The sequence below is a fragment of the Myiozetetes cayanensis genome, unplaced genomic scaffold, assembly GCF_022539395.1.
Source record: "Myiozetetes cayanensis isolate MyiCay16 unplaced genomic scaffold, myiCay2020 scf3, whole genome shotgun sequence".
NCBI classification, from domain to species: domain Eukaryota; kingdom Metazoa; phylum Chordata; class Aves; order Passeriformes; family Tyrannidae; genus Myiozetetes; species Myiozetetes cayanensis.
The window spans coordinates 12,131,398-12,147,682 of record NW_026087521.1 but is presented as its reverse complement, the minus strand read 5'-3'; the positions used below and the strand labels follow the sequence as shown (position 1 = coordinate 12,147,682).

Here is a 16,285-nt window from a genome sequence, read left to right as displayed (position 1 = left end):
ACTTAAGATATTTCCAGGAACAGGGATGAGTCAGATACTGTTGTATTTTTGCTATAAAGTTTTTGAAAGATGTTGTGGAAGAAATGACTAAATTATTCAGTTTTATCAGTAAAGCACCATTAAATATATCCTTAATCTGAATAAAGGAGGACATGAAGGAATGCAGTTAATAATAGGATGTGTTTGCTTTGAGATTCTTTGGCATTCCTCCCATCCATAATAACTCCTGAATTTTTCCTTTATGTAGTTCTTTTATTTCATGTTAGCACAAAAGCACTGAGTGCTTTGTATTGCACTTGAAAAACAAAATGTGTGACCTTTTGGGCTTGTGGCAAAAGCACCAGAAGAATGCAAAAACACCGCAATCGTCTGCAGATCTTTAAAGGAGCAAATTTTCTCCCCAGAGTTTTCCAGAACTTCTTCTGTGATAGCCAAGAGAAATTTAAAGTTTTGGCCCTGAATATCTACCCTGCAGTTACACATTTCTTACTGTCCTGAGTGTATTATGTAGCAAGGAATTTTATCTTTAGAGATATCATCTACCTATCTGAGGCATCTGTACAGCTCTGTTATTGTAGCATTAGGGCAATCACAGGGTTTAATCAATATATATTCACATAGGCAGATGTGTGATAAGGAGGTGCTGTAATGTGAATTTTACAAATGAGCCAAGGGAAGGGTGAACTTTGAGAATTTCCCACACTTCTAGTGAGCTCTCCAAAGCACACTTACCTTCAGTTTGGATGGGCACTGGAGTGTTGGATGCAGAGCACAGCATCCTTCACGTGATCCTCGTCACCTGGAAGTGATGTCATGTGATCTGTGTCAAACAGATACGACAACCTAAAATTCTTCCTAGAAAGATTTCAGCTCTGCCTACCTCAAAATCCAAACAAGGCAATTATGAGCATGTGGAGCTGGATCTTGGCAACCAACCATGTCTTGGCTACTCATGGCTTTAACGCAACACAGGTGCAGAAGAGGCAGAGGCTGAATTATTCACTCAAGAGTGAACAGGAACACTGGTAAATCAGCAAGTAGAACCCACCTTCTGTGTTTGAATCCTAATCAGTATCACAACTGCTATTCCTGTTTTTCTAGAACTGTATTTAAGGTTAGTCTTCAGTTTGGTTTTTTTGGTATACAATAAAACAAAAGGAAATCAATACAAAAATCTTTGAAATGCCTTCTGGGAATATTTCAGGAAACTGATAAATACAGAGAACTGTCAATACATTCAAGAAAAATGTGTCTTAGTCACAATCCTGCAGCTATTTCTGTGTGAACACATAAGATGTGTTCATACATAGGACAACTCCTCCCCACTACATTATGTACATTTGTGTCTATTGATTTCTACACTATAGTTTCAAATATTTACCAAAAATATTTCACAAGTGTCCAGAACAAATCATCAGAAACAATTACTGGATTAAGGATGCTGGATAACTAATGCCATTCTGTAGTTATTATCTGCAATACACAGAAATCTTTACAGGCAGATAGTCTTACAAACAATCAGTATAATTAGCAAAAAATGTAAACAGCATGTTTTTCTTTTTCAGAGTATCAGATATTTAAATGTACTAAAAAAAAAAAAAGAGTTATTAGCCTATCACGGTGACAATGACACCGTGCTTCTTTACTGTTTGAACTGTTTGCTCTTTGTGTCTTTCCCATTCCTCATCATCTTTGTCCAGATCAAAAGTTTCTGGATAAATGGGAAGCTTGTCTTTTGGGCACTCCTCATAATAACTTCGAACATATTTTCCAACAGACCACCCTTTATATTCCTCAGGCATTTTGCATTCTAGGCCATTGTAGTGAACGTTGTAGTGATGCTTCAGCCAGTAAAAAAGATAATGAATGTTGTAGTCACATCTCCAAGGATTATCTCTCAGCCACAGTATTTTCAGAAAATAAAGATCTTCCAATACTCCATATTCAAAATTCTGCAAGCTGTTGTTTGAGAGATCCAGCTCCTCTAAGTTGTTGAGGCCTGAGAAAGCAGCTAGTCAATAGAAGAATAGTTATTGGTACCTTATAAAGATAGCTTAGAAGAAAACATGCATATCTCTGACAGGAAAAACATGCATTACCTACAAATGGAAAATATTTTCATAATTATACAGTTATTACTTTTTTTTTTTTGGCTTCTAGATTTTAAAATCCATTTTCCCCTACATTTGTATCTGGTTAGAGACATGATCAAAGTTAATAATTAATAAAATAGAAATCACTTTTTAATAAATATTTTAAATTATTCTTACCAGGATCAATATAAGCTATTCCATTGCTGTTTAAGTTTAATATCTTCAGTTCACTGACATCTTCAAACTCTTTGGCTCGTAGTTGTCTAATTTTGTTGTTGGACAAATCAAGTTTAGCTATATCTGGAGGTATGTTACCTGGAACTTTCTTTAAATCTTAGAAAATGAAAAAGACATAACTTTTATCAGCTTTAGATTATTCTTACTGCTCAGCCATCACAGTTGCATGCCAGTCAGAGTTTTGTCAGTCTAGCATTGTTTTATGTTTTCTTGCCCTTTTATTCCTTATACTAGAGTCACCATATTTTTTCAACTTCTAAATTTAATTCTTTGTCTATATGTGGAAATTGTTCTCTTACAGTAAAGGCAGGGTAAAGGCTCTTACTGTGTTTTATATTTTTATTTTAATGGAACTAGACCATTCACATAGGAATAGGGTATATAGTAAAGATACTATACTAATAAAAAATCTTTGTGAAGGGCTTGATCATTTAAAGAAAAGAAACCAGAGTAACTATATAAAAAAGCATCCAGGCAGCATAGTGGCATTCTGTCTACTTCTCTATCCTAGTGGTATCATTGGCACCAAAGTAGCCATGGACCTCTCAGTCATCTGTGTTCATATCCTCAGTGTTCCTGGCAAAAGAGTTCCAGAAAGAATAGCTCCTAGTCCAGGAGTCAGGGCATGTGCTTGAGAAGTGCAGACTGTGGTTTGAATCCTCTCAGGGTAATGTTAATAAACCAAATATCCAGGATTATATTTGCTCAATAAGAGTTCTCATTCTGCCCTGTCAGAAAAAAAAAAAAAAAAGAGTGTTATCTGTTATTTGACCATCTTGGAATGAAAGCAAGTAGTTTCTGATCTGTGCTGAAATTGTGTGCTCACAGTACTTCTGAAGTTCTGGAAAAGTCCAGTGAATCAGATATTTTGAGACTAAAGCAACATATCAGAGTCTTCCAGTCTTATATCTGATTATGAGCAGAGCTTTGGTATTATAAGTACATAGATATTATAATTACTCCAGCCTGCTGTAGTTGGATGGCTTCCTGCTTGTGCAGATGTCAAAGTTTCAGGGCCTATTTGTCACCAAATGAATGCAAATAGTGCTTATATTTAGAGACTTGGAGGGCTTGGCAGTACTAGAAAGCAGAGTTTTTTCAACTGTTCTTGTAAATACAAATTCTTTGCAGCAAAGCAAACAGAAATTGCTTTTGCTTCCAAATGTTTTTATTTTTTTTATTTGTAAAACAGAATGAAGGGCATAATGTATTTCATTCTGGAGTACTGAAAGGTCTGGCATATCACTGGGCTGATGAGATATAGGCAAATAATTAAAGAGAACATATACGTGGTTAAATGTATTTTTAAGATGTTTCTTTCATGAGCTTTCTGACATTAACTGAAAGCTCCTGGCCTGTTGTCATACCTCTTTTAGAGATATTCACACTCTGGTACACTACTTGTCTTTCCATCCCCTCCACAGTAAAGCAATAATGGATTGCAGCTTTTCGTGTCATCTTACTGGTTTGGCAACTGAGGCACCCTTTTTTCTACTCTGAAATCTTGTCCACATGGATTAAAGAAATTTTTGTGTTTTCCCAGGATTTTGTGTGCATTATACTCCTATTTCTGATGAAAATGCCAATGAAATTGTGCATCTGCTGTACAGTAATCATATACAAAGACAGTAAGTACAATGCTTTCATCAAAGATTACCATATGTTCAGAAATGCCAAATATCCACGGGATATCTGCATCCAGCTGTTAAGCATATGCACAGTAGATCTGGTACTTCCTAAAAAATATTGGAACATACTCACTGTGTCCATGCTAAACATTCAGGAAGTTCTGGACTGATCTATTTAGTTCTTGACCTGAAGGAGGGAGTCCCTGTACCCTTCTAGTACACTCATGTAGAGGCTGAAGTGATTTTATTCCTTCATTATTAGTACCAAAGACAATAAACCATTTTTAAATACCCTAAACCCCCGTGAAACTCCCATGAAGATCAAACCACAGTGAATGTTTCTGTGAACTTAGAGAAAAAAAAGTAATATTTTTTGTGCCAGAAATTTTAGAGTATATTCATGTATTCAGCTCATCTCTTTGATACCACTAAATGGGGAGAGCTGTAAAGTCAGCCTTTGCTTATATTAAGATTATAATATATGCCTGGTTTTTGGTCAATAGCGCAGTTTACTGAAGACATAAAGTAATGATATAATTAAGATCTTAAAAAGGATAATTAAGATCATACTCTTTAATCTAATAATTAAACTCCTATCTACAAAGAAAGATAAGGTAGGTGAATATTAAAAAATTAATAAATGTTAGCCGGTAAAGTGGCAAAATCATTAATAAAAAAGATGTAGCAGCTGCATGGCAAAACAAAGAGAAAAGTGAGCCATAGGAAGAAGAAAGGAATTCAACAGAGTGGAAAAAAGAAAAAAACATGGACCATTTTTATGACATACATAGTAATCAAATACTGAAATTGTGAATTCTTGATTATCTCCTCATACTGGACTCTGAGCTTGTCTCTGGCATTAAGGTGCAAGAGTAAGGGCATGCTGAGATTTTTACATAAAATTAAGTCACTCCTAAAGCAAACGGAAGTTTAGTTGATCAAAGCATACTACAGTGATCTGGTATTGCAGACTAAGCTTTGAAAAAGTTGGGAAAAAAAACTCACAATGTTGGCTGCTTCCAGTAATGCTTCTTATTTCAGAATTGTTATGTTAAAGAATGATTCTCTTCTGAATTGTTTTGTTGTTTGCTTTGTTTCATCATGGGATAAAATATGGGAAATATAAAGCACAAATAAATGTGCATTTTTGTGTTGATATATACCCCATCTGGTTTACCCTTAAGGCTTAACTGTGGCTTTTAGGAGCCTGAGAAGCATTTAGGAATGGAACGGATCCAAGTGTCTGAAAAACATTTCATGAAGGCCCTTTAGCTTTGTATTGTTTGCTGTGTGTTGGGAAGAAGAACACAGGGGAGGTATTTCTTTGGGAACACAAGCACACAATTTCTTCACTTAGTAGAAGAAATCTTGCACAGCAAATACGAGGATGCAGTGGCTTTCCTTTGCAACCAGGTTCCTGTGGGCATTGCAAGCACAGCTGGCTGCCCCAGCCCTGCTTCACAGCTCACTTCTGTCAAACTTATTGCTAGCTTTGTGCTTGTACCCTGCAAAGAAGAAAAGACTCTCTGTGCTATTCTCTATGTGTTCAGCAGTTTCAGCACAGCTTTAATTTGACTGATGAGCATGTTTATAGTTGTCAAATCAGACAACAAAGATGCCGGTCCTTCAGTAACTTAAGCAATATGCCAAGGTTTGTTCCTATTGCTTTTTGTTGGCTATCTTGAACACTAAGGAATATCTGTGAAATTGGGGCTGCAAAGCAGAGAAAAAAATGCAGAAAGAATTCCTACTAATTGCTACTAATTATGAGAGAAAAACAATTGAAAGTATGAATTTAAGTAAAGCGAGTACTAGTACTATATTTGTTTGCAGTAAATAATATGTAAATAAATGTGGTAACGGAAAAAGAATATTAAAATCATTAATTCAGTTAAAATGATAGATACAAACCTTTTCTTTTGCAGTTCAGAGTTGGTACAGGAAACACATACATGTGGCACAAAGAGGAATCAAATTCTGGTTTGACAGGTTCAGGCTTCTCCCTTTTTATGTTTCTGGGGTCCTGCCTGTCCTCTTCACTACATAGCTGATCAGCTTTTATCTGCTTTAGCTTTTGATTTTTCAGTTCTATTGGGTGTACACACTTGGCATAATTTCCCAAATTCCTGTTTGTTGGAACCTGTAGCATTGTAACAAGGGTTTCTAGTTCACAGTTGCAATGCCAGGGATTATCATAAAGGCGTAGGTAGTTTAGACTGGGTGTATAAATAAAAATTTCCTCAGACAAACTCTTAATTTGGTTATGCTGAAGTAAAAGTGTGGTAAGTTTATTCAAACCAAAAAAAGCCTCACTCTCAATTTTTGATATATCATTCTGTTGTAAATCCAGACTTTTCAGTGCTTTATACTTGGAAAACATATTATTCTTCAATTTACGAATCCTGTTTCTTGCTAGCAGCATGTGTTTTATATCTTCTGGCCAATCAGGTCCCAAAAAAATTAATTTTCTCTCCTGACAATCTAAGTATTTCTCATGGAGGTAAGTGTATATATCACATGTCAGGCCTTGGGCATTGCGCTTAACAGTGCTAGATGCTCTCCTTAAGATGTTTTCCCTCTCATTGTTTCTCAGACTCCTATTCCTTGTCCTTCTACAGTCAGATGCTTTACAAAGAAGAAGTAGTAGTATAATAGTAACTAGTTGCATCCTGACATTCAGCTGGCCCCAGTTATTTTCTGCGATAGCTGGAACAGTTGAAATTTTTGGATAGTCTGAACCAGTGTTGTACAGATCTGAGGAGGCACAGCTGGGGTATGTGGGATCCCTGTGTGGGAAGAAAAGTAAAACATTAGAACAGATGAAATGGGCATTTTCAGGGAGGCTTGTACATAATATGCAGCATTTAGTCAAGTATTCAATCATCACATTACTTGGAGCTTCACAAATACTTTGAAGATTTAATGTCCTATCTTTGTTAGTTAATTTGTTTGTTTTTACTGTCTCTGATCTACTAGGTCTACTTGATTAAACATGGGAAACTATATGGACCAATTTCTAAATTATCTTTGTTAGGAGGTTCTCATGTGTTCAGAAAAACAGCATCAGGTTGGATCTTCTTTGCCCTTAAGTTAATTTTGGAAATGGAGTTTGAAAGAGGAGTTTGAAGCTGATATATTCCAGCTTTCTTGGTGCTAAACAACTGGAACACATACACAGCCAGACCAGAGAAAGTCATCCAGTGACTGTCAAACTCTCAGTTTTAGTCTGCACTTGAGTGTGGACTTGTTTTCAAGTCATTTTCTCAAGACAGTTTACTCCAACTCTGTATTCTACTTTTGGGGTTTGTGCTTTCATCTCAGTAATCGACTGTGACCACGAGCTCAGGATATTGGCCTAGATGGACTGAATGTGTGTGAAAATTCATACACTTTTGTCATATGCTGAGAATTTGAGCTGTTCACCTTTAATATAATTGGGGTTTTGTTTGGGTTTGGGGTGGTTTTTTTTTTGGTTTTGTGGGATTTCTTAGGTGAATGTAGGAATTTGCAAGTCTTGAATATCTCTGAATGTCAGGCGTTTAATGGCTATAGACTTTTTCTATGAACTCGAATTTATACCAAGAGGGGAGATTTTTTCTTAGTGTTGTGGTTATTTGGGTACACAAATGTTCCTGATAAAAAGTAAAGACTTGTGTTCTTAACTACTTTGAAAATGGAATTTAGTAGGATTCAAAGATAACCAGTGAAGTTTTCACTGGTTTTACACAGTGCCAGGGCAAAATTATATATTCCATTTCAATTAATTTTAATAAACAGGCTTCAAAACTTCACCAGTTTGGGAGGAGGGTTTTGTTATTATGAGCTTGGAGTTGTCCACAATACATTTTAATACTATATTGTTTTCACATTCCTTTATTCCTTCATTCAGTAGTACACTTGTGCCCTAAAAATGTCTCACTAAATTTCTTGATATTTTTTTTGAGCTTTTAAAAGGTGTCTAAGAATGCAATCACTATTATGTATTCGTCCATTTTTTCAGTTTAACATTTTCAGTTTTATCTTGCTTCCATTAATTCTCTTTAATATTTTTTTCATTGCTGTCTCTGATGGAAAAACAATATTTGACTCTGCCTTAACCAGTAATTTCTTAGAAAAGGCACTGATATTTGCTAAGTTTTCTAATAATAAAATCGATCTAAAGATACAATTAATATTTTGTTGAGAAATTAAGGTTCTTAATAGATTCAGATGATGTATGCATCCATTTATAGGCTATTCTAGTGTTAGGTATATAAGCAAATAATTTAGTATAGTTTAGTTGTCTTTGTAGTGAAGTGTACGTGCAAGATTCTAGCCAAGAAACACATCAGCATTTACACACAAGGTTTTAAAAATTACCACAGATGAACTACAGCTTATGTACTTGATGCAAAAATGGCTTATCATAGTCAAGTTAGAGAGGCAAGAGCTGCAGAAGAATCATGCGATTCTAATTTATAATACTCTAGTTTAGTTCTGCTTAACATAATATTGTCATCTCTGTCCTATTTATTGCCAAGTGTCTTGTTCTCTTAATTTTCACAGATTATGTAAATTTCTTTGCTGTAGCAGCTACAGGGAACAGATAAAAAATTACTATGAAGTCTTTTGAGTAACACCGCAGAATCAGCTTGCTACTAACAGAATATTTGCTATATGATATTGTAATTGCAGTGTAATATTTAGAGGTTGTGTGCCTCTCAAGGGTCATGTTGATTGTAGGTTCCTGCTTTCTGTCCAGTGTCTGGACTGTCCTGATGTGTGAGCTTATTTCATCCCAGATGTTGGAATTAGCGTTTGCCTTTGTTGAACTGGATGAGGTTTCTGTCAGCCCATTTTTCCAGACTGAATCTCTCTGAACAGCAGTTCCAGCCTCCAGTGTATCAACAGATCCCCAGTTTGGAATAATCTGTGAATTTGCTGAGAATGTACTCTGTTCCTCCCATCCAAACCATTTATAAGGACATTTAACAGTACTGGCCCCTGTACTGACCCTTGAGGGATGCCGCTTTCCACAGGCCACCAGTGGGAATTGGCATATCAGTGACAACCCTTTGGCCTGGCAGTCAGGACAACATTTCACTCATCTTGAAGTCCGTTTACCCAGCCTTTATTTTACCAGTTTGGCTATAAAGAATACTGCGGCCTGTGCTGAAGGCCTTGCTGAAGTCAAGATGCACAACAGATGCTTTTCTCCCCTTATCCATAGATCCAGTAATTCCATCATAGAAAACTGACATCTTAGGGAGGAATTCTTTGCCCTTGGTAGATTCACACTGGCTTCTTGCTGTGACTTTTTCATGCCTCATGTTCTTGGACAGGGCTTCAAGGAGGATTTGGTGCATAACCTTCCCAGGGACTCAGGTGGAGCCAACTGGCCTGTAGTTTCTTGGATCTTCCATTTCCTGGAAATGGATGTGACGTTTCCTGTCTTCCAGTCATTAGGAATCTCCTCTGATTGTCATGAACTTTCAAAACTGAGCGAGACCTCTTGGTGACAAGAGCCAGCTTTCTTAACTGCTGGATGCACCCTGTCTCACCCCGTTTCCTCAGGTACTCCCTGACATTAGCTTCTTCTACCATGGGTGTTGCTTCATTCCCAGAGACTCTGCTCATAGGCTCCAAGCAAGGCACCTGGGAAACCTTCAGACAAGCCTCAGCAGTAAAAACTGAGGCAAAAAAGTAACTGAGTGCCTTTCCTCTGAAGATCAACCAGCTCTCCTGCGCCCCTTTTTAACCCTATCCATTATTCCACAGCCCTCCAGGGCTGTATTCCATGAGATCCCATTAAGCATATTCCTAAACAAGCCAAAATCTGCTATCAAGTTCAGGGGTTTTTCTGCTACGGTTTGTCCAATTTTCTTCTCTCAGGATTTTGAACTTCTCATTTTCGTGGTTGCCGTAACCAAAGCCAGTCTAGTTCTTCACATTCCTTGACCCCTTGAAAAACATATTCCCAGACCACTTGTCAGTCAGCTGGATCAAGAAATTGTCTTCAACATACTGTGGAAGTCCCTGGATTTTTCATGCCCGGCCATATCGTTCTTCCAGCAGGTGTCACAGTGGTTAAAGTCTCTCAAGAGTAACCAGAATAAGCAATAGTAAGGCTTCCTTCAGCTGCCCCAATGTTTCATTTACCTTCTTTACTTAATCAAGCAGTCTGTAGCAGATACCTACCACAATGTAATCCTCATAGGTCTAGCCTCTAATCCTTAAAATAAGATCTTGATTGGCTTGTCACCCATTCCAAGGCAAAGCTCCATGTGTTCAGGCATAACTTTGCTTAGGTTCCCCTCAATGCTTTCTCACTACTCCCTGTGCCTTCAGTCCTATTGAGGTTATGGTTATCTTCCATCAACATACCTATTTTCCCTGATATCTCCTCTCTCAAATCCTTCATTGCAGGAATGTATTTCAAAAGCACAAACTGTCCTCTTTAGAGTTAGTTGATTGGTATTGAATTACCAGCTATCTGGATTGTCCTTTGGCCTGATAACTGAAGTAGTGACAACGTGACCACAATGCGGCAAAAGGTACACACTCAACTACTACATTTTCATGTACAAGTGCTGATTTTTTGCCTTTCTATTATATTGGCATTTACTGTGAAACTTTCTTCATACCAGGAGATCTGTTCCTATGATATAATAATGGAATTATATATAGAACACTGTAGGTAGTACCTCTTCTGCAGGTCAGTGAAGTGTGGAGGCATTATAATTACTCAAATCTAACATTCCACCCAGAAGTTAGACCTAAACAGGGAGAATTATGTAATTATATTACGGGTTAGAGAAATGCACCAGAGCTCATGGACAAAATTCACCAGTGGTTTTAGATTGGCTAAGAGTAATCTTGGTTTAGCAAAATGGGTAAACATGTGCTAATTTCCAGTCATATGAAAAGTCCTCATGCTCTGTAGGTCTGTATAATGTATGTATCCTTAAAATAACAAAATGACCATATTTCAAGTGAGCAACAGTAGCATCAAATGTCTCTCAGTGTTCTACTCTGAGGATTCCAAAGAAAATGGATGAGATTTATAAAAATTATTATGATGATTTAAAGATATTTAATCATGGCTTTGTTCCCTTGAAACTCTCCATAAAAAGGTAAGATAAATTAATACAAGTACAAATATAATTTTAATATACTTCTGTATTTTTTCACTAGTCAGGATGAATTGATGAGACATCAGAAGGCTGCAGAGCTCTTCTCTGTTTAAGTCTGTTGGATAGAGATAATACTAATGGAATAGTCCTATGACTATTGCCAAGGTAAAATTAATGAGAAATATGCAAGTGCATTTGTTTTAATCTTGCAGGAAATGTAGAGGCATATGTAACAGAAATACCCTTTTTGAGTGATTTGCAGGATTCTGTCTGCTATACAAATTTAAAGAAATGCCCCATACATTTCATTTATGTAGCAGTTCTTTTATCCTTGTAGTATATTTAAAAATACATGCTAGACTCCCCTATATATTGCACAGAGTTTTACAGAAACTTTTGAAAGAACATGCTATCCAAAAATTTCTTGTCCATGTCTGGTTCCTCGTGATGATTCAAGAAGTTTGCAAGTTAGATCTGTTCTTAAAAACTTGGTTTTGAAACAGAGGATTGCGGATAGGTGTGTCGTGTGAGCCAAGGCCTTGCGTGACAACTGCAAAAGAAGGATTTATTCCAAACTTTATTTGGAAGATCAGTGAGCTGAAAGCAGAGAATTTACAATCGTACAAAAGTCTGCTGTTCCTGTTTTTAGATGTATCCCTCGAGACTTGAAGTCTGCCTGGCTGGTAGAATTGCTGCATTAAAAGCTGCCATGGAGGACAAGAGATGTGCTGGTCCATGACAGCAGCCATCACAAAGATGGATACAGATTTGAAGATAACTGTACATTGTTACCCTTTTCTATGAGGAAAACAAATGTCTTTCTTTCAACAGCATCCCCACAAAGCTCAGAAACATGTTTTTCTTTGGCATTTGCATAATACATTTTGACTTTTGTTTTTCTTAGTCTGTAATGCCATATCCTCATACAACTAACATTTGTTTTGGCAAAGTTTTGTATTTCATGTCTCCAATCTTACCACTCATCTCCTCATTAGTATTATTTTTATTATAATCTCTGTTTTCTCCATATTGGCAGGTATTTTTAGGTTTTCATATATTTATGCTGAAGTTTGGAACATCATTTTTTTTGATGTGTAAATAGCACATACCAAAGAAAAATTATCCACTGTTAAAATACCTTTTGCAATTAGTTTGTACCTTGTTAATAAGAAACTTTCCCCATCACACATGATGCTTCTGACTTAAAACCATAAGATTCTACCATTGGTATTGGCAGTTTTTGGACAAAAAGCAAAGCTCATTGTTTCTGAGATTATGAGAAAGTACAAAAAGTCGCCGTCCTGTGAAGATTTTGATAGCAGACAGATTTCATAAACATTTTACATCATCTCAAAAACATTAGCTCAGCACAGGTCCTGTGTGTATTGTAACTTATACAGAGTGCTTAGAGGTGGCAGTGTTGCATTTCATAATAGTGCACGTGAAGTTTGCTGTGCTATGTCAGACATCCTTTATTGGAACCAGGAGCTAGTGAAGTGTAAGAGTCATTTTTTATGCTCTTATGCTATTCCATAGAAGCATTTTAACCTCCATATTTCACAACACAAATGATCAGCTACAACTTCCCTCTGAAAAGTTCTGCTGCATTTGGTAGACATGAATATTGTCCATCAGGAATAAATGTCAGAAGGTGATTTTTGCCAGATTGCTTTTAAACAGTGATCTTGCTTGTTTTTGCAATTTTGATTGCAAATGTCAAAATTAATTGAAGAACCAGTATGACGTAACTCCTGCAGAGTTTAGCTCTAACACAAAACAAGGATTTTCAGTAGTCTGTGTGCTCAAGCTTGAGTTATAAAATGGCAAAAGGAGGAATGTGTTAAAACTCCCAGATCATAAAAAATTGGTAATATGACCTATACAGAAAATTAACATCCCTTCAAAAGTATTGTAAGGTTTTGGTCACCACCTTCAGTATGCAGTAAGAAAAGCTTACCTGTGTCTTAAGTTGTGCAATGTTGTAGCAGCATATACTTTTAAAAATTTAGAACTACCAGAGTATAAAATTCAGTCTCCTAATTATCTATTTTATCAGATATGTCTGAAGTATGCTTCTCCAAGTTTGAATTTTGCCACTTATTTCTGTGGGATATGACCCTAAAATGCAAAGAGGTTTAGGCTTCTACAAAGAAGGATACTTTTATTTCTGTTCTTAATATGAACTAAATATTTCCATTAAAAAAAAAAAAAAACACCAAAAATAACACATACCCTTATTTTCTAATATCTAGTTCTAATGTACATTGTCCATCTTGTTGGGTTTTTTTCATTAAATGTAACCTTATATTTAATTTCTTAATATTTTTGTATTATTCTTTTATGACAGCATTCTTTTTTAATTCCTATCTCTTTGTCTTTGTGTTCAGTTCAAGTTAGCATGTTTTCCCACTCTATATTGAAAGTATGAAGTCAGCTCCAAAAGTCAGTATTGCCACTCCTTAAGCAGTCAGCTCCTCAGTGGGTGTTCCCATCTTTCTTCAAAATGCCTACTTTGGCTGACTTGCAGAACTGCAGGGCTATGTCCCTACAACCAAATGTCTACCAGAGCAGAAGGTCCTAATTCTGGGTTTTGATTTTCTGCATGCTTTCATTTGTGGTGCTTGTGGCAATTGTTATTTATTCCAGTTAGAAATGTAGTTCAGTAAAATGAATAGTTTTCAGTATGATATAAACCAAAGCTGCAGATGGAAACTTAAGTAATTTCAGAGTATAGATTCTTACTTTTACAGAGTGCTGTTGAATAACATTTTCCACTTACACAGTTTACTCTCTCTTAACTAATGTTTAGCATAAAGAAATGTTTTCCAAAAGAACTGATCAAAACTTAAAATTGCATGACTAACTTTAGGATAATTGCCTTTTGTAACTCTTTCAAATTTTCATATTCTTTTAATAGTAGCCTACTAAGTTATATTACTTGAGAAGCTTTAACTGCACATTTAAGCTTTTAACGTTCTTTGATAGAGATCTGGTTTTCATTTCCAGCAGGCACTGCTTGTAAAATTAATGGCAAAGAAAGTACAGCACACTTACACTGAAAAGTCATACTTCCAAAGTATGCACAAAAAAGTTCCAATTAATTAAAAAAGTATGCTTTTGCAGTTATCTGAGATAACTTTAAAATTATACTGGTTTCATATGGTGAAATATCTTGTATGATAGTGCAATCCCCAGTAATTTGCAATACAAGGAGCAGAGAAAAAAGTGCAGCAGAAGGGACTTTCAAACTTCAGCAAGAAGATAATTTCATATTGAACATATTTTCCTTACAGTAATTTTCAGAATACTTTAACTATGGTATTTTATGTTCTTTTGATTCTGCAACATGCCCTTGTAATAATTTGCTCTCTGTTGTTTTTTGTGATTTTTTTTTTTGTTTGTTTGTTTGTTTTGTTTTCAAAGAAGCTTCCCCAGTTTACAGCATCTGAGTTTAGCTCACTGCAGAAAATTCACATACCTGGACTCTGGAAGAAGCTGTCACAAGCTCATCTGTTTGGAAATTTCAGGTTGCATTCGGGTTTGTAGTTCACGTCTTTCTTTCATTCTGAGAAGCAAAGGATCCTTTATATGACTGGCTGCATCCTGCCTTCATGGTATACTGGAGCTGAAGGAGCACTGCAGCAGCTTTCCAGGGTTTTGAATTACATGTCTACAGCTGTTTAAGTTTTACTCAGGAATAATAGCACTATAGGTTTGGATCCCTTCCAGCAAACTGTCAGATCTATAAACAGCTAGTACTTACTGCATAATGAGAACAGGGCTTGCTTTTTGTAGCCATAAATAGACTAATTCTCTGTCGTGATTAGTTGGGGTTTAAAATGTGGAGCTTTGGAAATGCAGTTTGTACTAAGACATAAAAAAAAAATAAAAGCCACTCTGTGCTGGAAAAAAAGGAAAAATTTACAATTGATTTCCTAAGAAGGAATTTCATTAAAAAGTGAATTTTTCTTACTCATCTATATTGCTTTAATATATAAATAGATGTAGTATTTATAACTGCAGTCAAAAAATAGTTAATATTTTGGATTATTTTAGTATAAAACCAAGGTTTTAGAATGTGGTACTATTTTAGAAACTTTCAGATGTATACTGTATCTTGAAACATACCCCAAAAGCAATATGAAATGCCAGATTGTAGGACAATAAAGACTCCATATACATTTCTCTATACACTGAGAAGATTCTCCATATTACAAAATACATGTGAAATGATAGAGATGGAGTCTGAATAACATAATGGTTTAACTTTGCATCTAATAAAACGTTTTCAGAACCAAGAATGAAGGCAGATGGGGCAACAGTCATGTTCTAATTGATCTTTACTGATTATCTGTTTCTTGTTCATAACAATCATGCTGAGACTGCTGTGCAGTGACAGTGTGAAATTTGAAATGAGGGCTGAGGGTAGAGGAAAGTTAAGAACTACCTACCTCGGAGTTACTTTTTCAAAATGCCAGTAATTGGTTCTGTTTTCTGAAAGCATCATTCGCTCTTGTTCAGAGGTGTCATCATGAGCTGTAGGGATCTGCCTCTAGTAAGCATGATCTAATAGTACTCAGAGAAAAGGGATCATCATCAAACTGGGAAAACCACAGTCCTTCCCTTCCAGAGGAAAGTGGGTTTGCTTGCCAGTGTATTTGAGAGCTCTGAAAGGAATTCCACAGCTTCCTCCATTTTGGGTTTCCCCATGATTCTGGAACAGTGCTTAATGGTTATAACCAAGTGCTTAAGTAAACAGTTAAAACCAGAAAGAGCATCGAATTGCATCACAGTTACAGAAAGCATTTTAATAAGATAGGTTTTTTTCCTTCTCACTGGATGAACTAAACCAAAGGGAACTTCTGAAAGGCTAATATTTCAGATTTAGGTAGAAAAATGTAGGGAAGCTATAGTATAAACATTTAAATTATACTAAATATGTTCTATAGATTATATATTCTATAGAACATGTATTTTCCCTGTTTTTTCATTATTCTTGTTTTTTTCTTTTATTTTAGTATTAGAGTTCTTTTTATTTGAATTCTTCTATTACCATTATTACTGAAGGATTTGAACATCTATTTAGAAAACCCATCTGTAAAATGGGTGATTATGCAAATGATTTTGTAAAGTGGCAACTTGAGGACCAGGGCATTTCAATAGCTTGTTAAAAAATAGTTAGGCAGAAAACTGGGAATTAAGCCGACATTTTCTA

The 16,285-nt window shown here is 35.9% G+C and overlaps 1 protein-coding gene across 1 annotated transcript; it reads right to left on the bottom strand.

The window, feature by feature from the left end:
* Positions 1-1,084: 1,084 nt before the first annotated feature.
* On the bottom strand, positions 1,085-14,715 carry LRRC17 (leucine rich repeat containing 17). Its single transcript, XM_050324115.1, has 4 exons — positions 14,549-14,715; positions 5,870-6,744; positions 2,271-2,426; positions 1,085-2,011 (listed from the first exon to the last, which is right to left on the bottom strand). Exons 2-4 carry the CDS (start codon positions 6,624-6,626, stop codon positions 1,608-1,610), a joined length of 1,317 nt encoding a protein of 438 aa, XP_050180072.1. The 5' UTR covers positions 6,627-6,744; positions 14,549-14,715; the 3' UTR covers positions 1,085-1,607.
* Positions 14,716-16,285: the final 1,570 nt, after the last annotated feature.